At 36.9% G+C, this 5,274-nt stretch overlaps 1 protein-coding gene across 1 annotated transcript; it reads left to right on the forward strand.

Moving 5' to 3' along the window:
* Positions 1–43: 43 nt before the first annotated feature.
* LOC149717622 (solute carrier family 12 member 8) lies at positions 44–5,116 on the forward strand. The gene is made up of 13 exons (XM_089840305.1): positions 44–738; positions 802–957; positions 1,035–1,226; positions 1,286–1,403; positions 1,471–1,584; positions 1,653–1,854; positions 1,926–2,013; positions 2,072–2,218; positions 2,294–2,620; positions 2,682–2,949; positions 3,019–3,095; positions 3,295–3,470; positions 3,659–5,116. Exons 1-13 carry the CDS (start codon positions 562–564, stop codon positions 3,834–3,836), a joined length of 2,220 nt encoding a protein of 739 aa, XP_089696431.1. The 5' UTR covers positions 44–561; the 3' UTR covers positions 3,837–5,116.
* The last annotated feature ends 158 nt before the right edge of the window (positions 5,117–5,274 follow it).

Consider the following 5,274-nt stretch of genomic DNA (forward strand, 5'->3'; position numbering starts at 1 on the left):
AAGCCTAATCAATATTATTACTATTTTTAAAATGTCTGTCATTGATTAATTATTTTAAGCCTTGGTTCATCAAATAAATCAATAAATTCTTCAAATAGACTCTGGGAAATCAATAAGGCAGGTATGAATGAGGCCGGGTAGGGAGGGATACTAGAAAATGGGCGGAGATTAGAGTGAGCCGGCAATCAGCTGGTTAAATTGTGGGTGTGGCCTTAAAAATTGCGTGGGAGTGCTGCGCCACCTTTCTAGCGTGTATTCTGTCCGAGGCGCGGTTGCACTGGAGAGCGGGCTTCCCCTTCACGCTCTGTAAACAATGCAAGGTAGCTTACCATATGGAACCCAAAAACCATAAACCTTTCACTTTACCGCTAGTTTTTGAGTTAATTTAATTATGACAAACTATAAATAAGCTCTCTCCTTTAGATTTAACTTAAGTATTAATTTTAAAACGTTTAAAAGTAACTAGAGAATACTAGTTGGTGTTTTGTAGGGAAGCACCTAATACAGGGGTTGTCCACTTCCCGGAAATATCTCGTGCTAAAAATAAATTAGTGTACAGATATGCAGGATAGTCAAGACAAACCGGAAGGTAAATATCCTGATTGGGAAAAATATGGGCTTAGTGCTAATCCTCAAGATAGTGGTGGAGGTCTTAGTCAATATGGTGCGGCTCAAGGTGATGATTCTGTTTTCGAACCCAGTGGTGTTAATCAAAATGATCTATTTAGTGAAGAGCAGGTACCATAATTTATGTCCGCTTTACCACCAAATATTTGCGGATTAACTTAATTTTTAAATTAGAAAGCGTCATCAAATGGCTATGGTGAAAAACCATGGTGGAAAGCCAACTTCTTTTTATCTGAACCGGTGCTCTTTGGTACTTGGGATGGGGTCTTCACCTCCTGTATGATTAATTTATTCGGCGTCATCATATTTTTGAGAGCTGGTTGGATTGTGGTAATCCTTAATTATGTTGTTGCGAATTTAACACCAAGAACTTCGGAACAAAAAAAAAATTCAAATATTTTTTCAAGGGAAACGCTGGTATTGGGCAGTCTGTTCTAATTGTTCTGACAACAGTCATCATTTGTTCCGTGGCAGTTCTATCGGGGATTGCGATTTGCGAGCAATGTCAGATACAAAGTGGAGGGATTCATTTTCTAATATCTCACGTATTGGGTGCGCAAATCGGTGGAGCTATTGGCATTGTTTATTGCTTTGGACAGGTCTAAACCCCGACTGCTGCAACTTGGTAGAAACAATAAATAATTTCTTAAAATTTTAGGCAGTAAGTTGCGCCTTACACGTAATGGGATTCGCGGAGTCCATGTCCCAGGTTCTAAAAATAACAAACCCTTGGTTGGAAAGGTCGCTAGCTTTAGGAGTCATCCTTCTTCTTATAGGTTACTGTCGTAATGGCTTATCCTCACCCTTACCCAACCCATTTCTAAAAGTTCATTAACTTCCAAGGGATCAATGTCGCTGGAGTGAAATGGGTCATCCGGCTTCAATTTTTCCTTTTGATGATACTGTTCTTAGCCGCGTTAGATTTTGCAGTTGGTACTTTTGTACACACGGACCCTGGTCAGTAGGACAGTTTGTTATACGCGTAGTTATGGTTGAAGCTAACGTATACTGCCATAACATTTCAGAACACGGTGTGATTGGTTATGATCTGGTGGTATTACAAAACAATACCATGCCGGGTTACATGGAGAATGAAAATTGGTTCACTGTGTTTGGGGTTTTCTTTCCGGCAATGACTGGTATCTTTGCCGGGGTTAACATGAGCGGGGATTTGAGAAACCCATCCAAAGATATTCCCGTTGGAACTCTAACATCAATCGGCGTCAGGTGTGTCGCGGTTTCTCAAATCAAATGTCGGGAACCGTTCACTAATTTGAGTTTTAATGTTTGTTTCAAAGTCTTTTCCTTTATCTTCTCTTCATCATGGGTTTGGGTGCTACTTGTCAGAGAGCCGCGTTGCAGTCCAATTACATGATTGCGGAAAATGTATGGTTAGGATTAACTATAGTCTTTGACAGGGTCAATTAAAGTCATTTTTCAAAAGGTTTCCGCTTTGGGTGTACTACTACTCTGCGGTCTTTATGTTTCCACGATGTCATCTTGTCTCGGTGCTTTATACTCGGGACCTCGCATCATACAAAGTATGGCCACGGAAAGTGTCGTCCCCGCTTCAACCTTTCTTTCCAAAGGGGTAACCGTAACTGTCAGCTTCCTTCATACCATAACCTATCAGGGTGCTAAAGTCTGAAACTTTCTCCGGAATCAGATTGGACCAAACAAAGTCCCCGTCAACGCGTTGGTCATCTTTGCTCTGGTTACATTTATCTTCATCGCAATCGGGCAAATCAATACGTTAGCTCCCATTGTCACCATACCATTCCTTTTGACCTACGTTTTTGTGGAATACGCCTTCTTCTCGTTATCAATGACATACGACTTGCAAAAGGAAAGGGAGGCGAGATTTTCTAAACCTATTTACGACACCAAAGGCGCTGACGTAGCTCTACTAGCCAGTCCCTCGTTTGATTTAAGGAAGGATAAAGGTTTCACAAAACAATTCGCGTCGTATGGTAGTACCTCTAAGGAAGTCAAGGTATTTTACGACAACTGTCCGGAGTTATCTATAAGTCTAAGTTAAACGTTTTTCTACGCAGCACGGTGAATTGGACCAACTTTTCCCCGAAAGAATAAGCTCTAAAACTTCGACCCCGCGAAGCCCCGTCTCTTGCGCCACAACCTCGGGGTCAGTCAACACTGCCGTTCAATTCCCTCACCGACGTCACAGTCAAAGTACAACAGAATCCCCTCTAACATCCCCGGATGAACATAGCTCGATTAAAAGCGCGGAATCCAAAGGGTCTACTTTAGATAAACAGGAAAATTACTTAGAAGCCGATGATAAAATGTTATTATTGGGACCAGGTAAAATGGTTTTGGGTGTCAAAATGAGGGTCAGTCAATTTTCAAGATTTTGAATTAAAAAAAATTTAGATAACAATCAGGGACTACAAAGCAAAAGCAGAGCGTGGTACTCTTTGTTTTGCAATCGATGGATAGCTATTTTAGGTGTAAGTGGTATTCATGACCTTTAGATCCTTTTTTGAAGGTCATGATGACCTTATATAACTTTCCAAACCACAAGTCGCAGCATAGAAATTAAGTGTCTTTGATAATAGTCGCGATCGACCTTCAAGAGGTCATCATGACCTTGAATGATTATTAATAGATCTAAACGACGCCAGCATTAATTTTAACCGTTTTATACAGTTACTATGTAAAATAGTCATTATGTTTCTGGTACAATGGGGTTACGCATTATCCATGCTCTTAGCCATAACTGTATTTTGGATTTATATCGGACAAGCCAATCCTGGAACTTTCCCTGGTATCACGGAATTTAAACTCTTTCCTTGGCTTAAAAGAATATGCAAAGGATGTTGCGGGTAAATACATCTACTTGTCTCCAATTCGGAAATTACAAACAGAGAAACCAACATACAGGGGCGTGACCACCATTAGGGACTATTCTCCCTCGCGCCTCGCCCCTGCGTGTTGGTTTCTCTGTCTGATTGGTCTATCGGAATTGACCATATCTCGTCGCTTAATTCGAACTATACAAATATAATTTCAGTGGGAACTACACAGATTACGACCAAATTGTAGTAACCCCTTTACACCCTGGAGTGGAAGTTATGGCTGCTCAATTAAATGAAGAGAATGAGGATTACGCTTCGAGGGAACCTTACCATCGTTCCAAAACCATGAAATCAAACCCCGGGGCTCGATTTCAAGATTTTGACAGCGATTAAAAGAGTAATTAGGCAAAACGTCGTCTTAGAGAAGACACGTATCTAAGCCTAAAATGATGGTAAACAACAACAATTAATCTAGTCACAATTTTACAAATACAAAGATACTTAAAATCAGTATTGGGGAGCATTTTAAAATATTAAATTTTTGTTATTAAAATGTTTTTAAACCAAAAAAAAAATTGTATTTTTGTTTAAACATTTTAAGTATTTTAACTTTTTTTTTTTGAAGCCAAATTTTATAAAATAAAATAAAATAAAACAACAGAGCTGGAACTCTATTTTGTTTATGATGAATATATTAAAAATTTAAATGGATTTAAAAATAAATAATTAAATAAATAACCCTACACTTTCCATTTGTGGTTAAAAAAAAAAACCCGATTTGACCAAAAAATAAATAAAATAATTACCAGTTAGAAATGTTCCTGCCTTGAATATAACTTAAAATAATTATTATACTTAATAGATGTTAATATAAAGTTCAGATGATAGATATTAATTAATTAATTAAATATATACATATATAGTCATGTTAATTGTTAAATAAATTAAATCCCCCACTAATGAATAGTTTAAATAATTAAAAGTAAAGTTTTTAATCCTAAAAAATGTGTGATAATCAATAACCCTTTCCACCCCCTCCCCCACCCGGTCTTGTATAGTGCCAATTAAGTTAATGTTAATTATACCGTATTAATTGTATTTAATACCCCCCCCCCCCTTCCCCTTAACTCAGGTGTTAATTATTATAAAACAATATACTCAATAATTAATTAAAGTTAACTCGCTAACGTAAAAGGCTTTAAAACATGTTTTAAAATATGTTTTAAGAAAAAATAAATTTTGCTATAAAGAGAAAATGTGTATGCCCAAAAAAAATGTGCGCCTGTGTAAAACAAAAAAAAAAGTGCAAAAAAAATTATATATATACATATAAACTAATTACCAAAAGTGAGATTAAAAAAAAAAAACAAGAAAACAAAATTATAAGCTAAGACAGAAAATTAAAGATTACGTCATTGCATGCATGCCTAAGGTCCCATAAGTATGAGAGGTTAAAAAAATATATTCACACAAAAACAAGTCCATAACACACGACAATCTGCGGGAATAACAAATCATAAGTATTCTTTAAAAGGTGTGTCACAATGTGGTGGTTATATACTTATGCTATTATTATTATTAACTTTGTGATTAACAATGTTAAAATAAAATTCCCAACTAATGAATGTCGCTAACCCGAAAAAAAATAAATAAATGTAATCAAACCAACCAACCTCCCAAATGTGCTCAAAAAAATAAAAGAAAAAATAAATGTGAAATTTAAATATTTACGTTTTTGATCTACTTTACCCAACTTATATTTAAAGGGTTCCACAAGTCACTAGCGGGGGGAGGGGAAGGGGGTAAAACTGACGCTAGCGCCATTTCCGCA

The sequence above is a fragment of the Phalangium opilio genome, unplaced genomic scaffold, assembly GCF_054372755.1.
Source record: "Phalangium opilio isolate 3A_F unplaced genomic scaffold, DU_Popi_V2 ptg000003l_1, whole genome shotgun sequence".
In the NCBI taxonomy this organism is placed as follows: Eukaryota; Metazoa; Arthropoda; class Arachnida; order Opiliones; family Phalangiidae; genus Phalangium; species Phalangium opilio.

Coding starts and splice junctions, on each gene's coding strand:
- LOC149717622 (XM_089840305.1), top strand. CDS start 562: ATGCAGGATAGTCAAGACAAACCGGAAGGTAAATATCCTGATTGGGAA. Junction 1,585..1,652: donor TTTTGTACACACGGACCCTG/GTCAGTAGGACA, acceptor ATAACATTTCAG/AACACGGTGTGATTGGTTAT. Junction 3,471..3,658: donor ATATGCAAAGGATGTTGCGG/GTAAATACATCT, acceptor ATATAATTTCAG/TGGGAACTACACAGATTACG.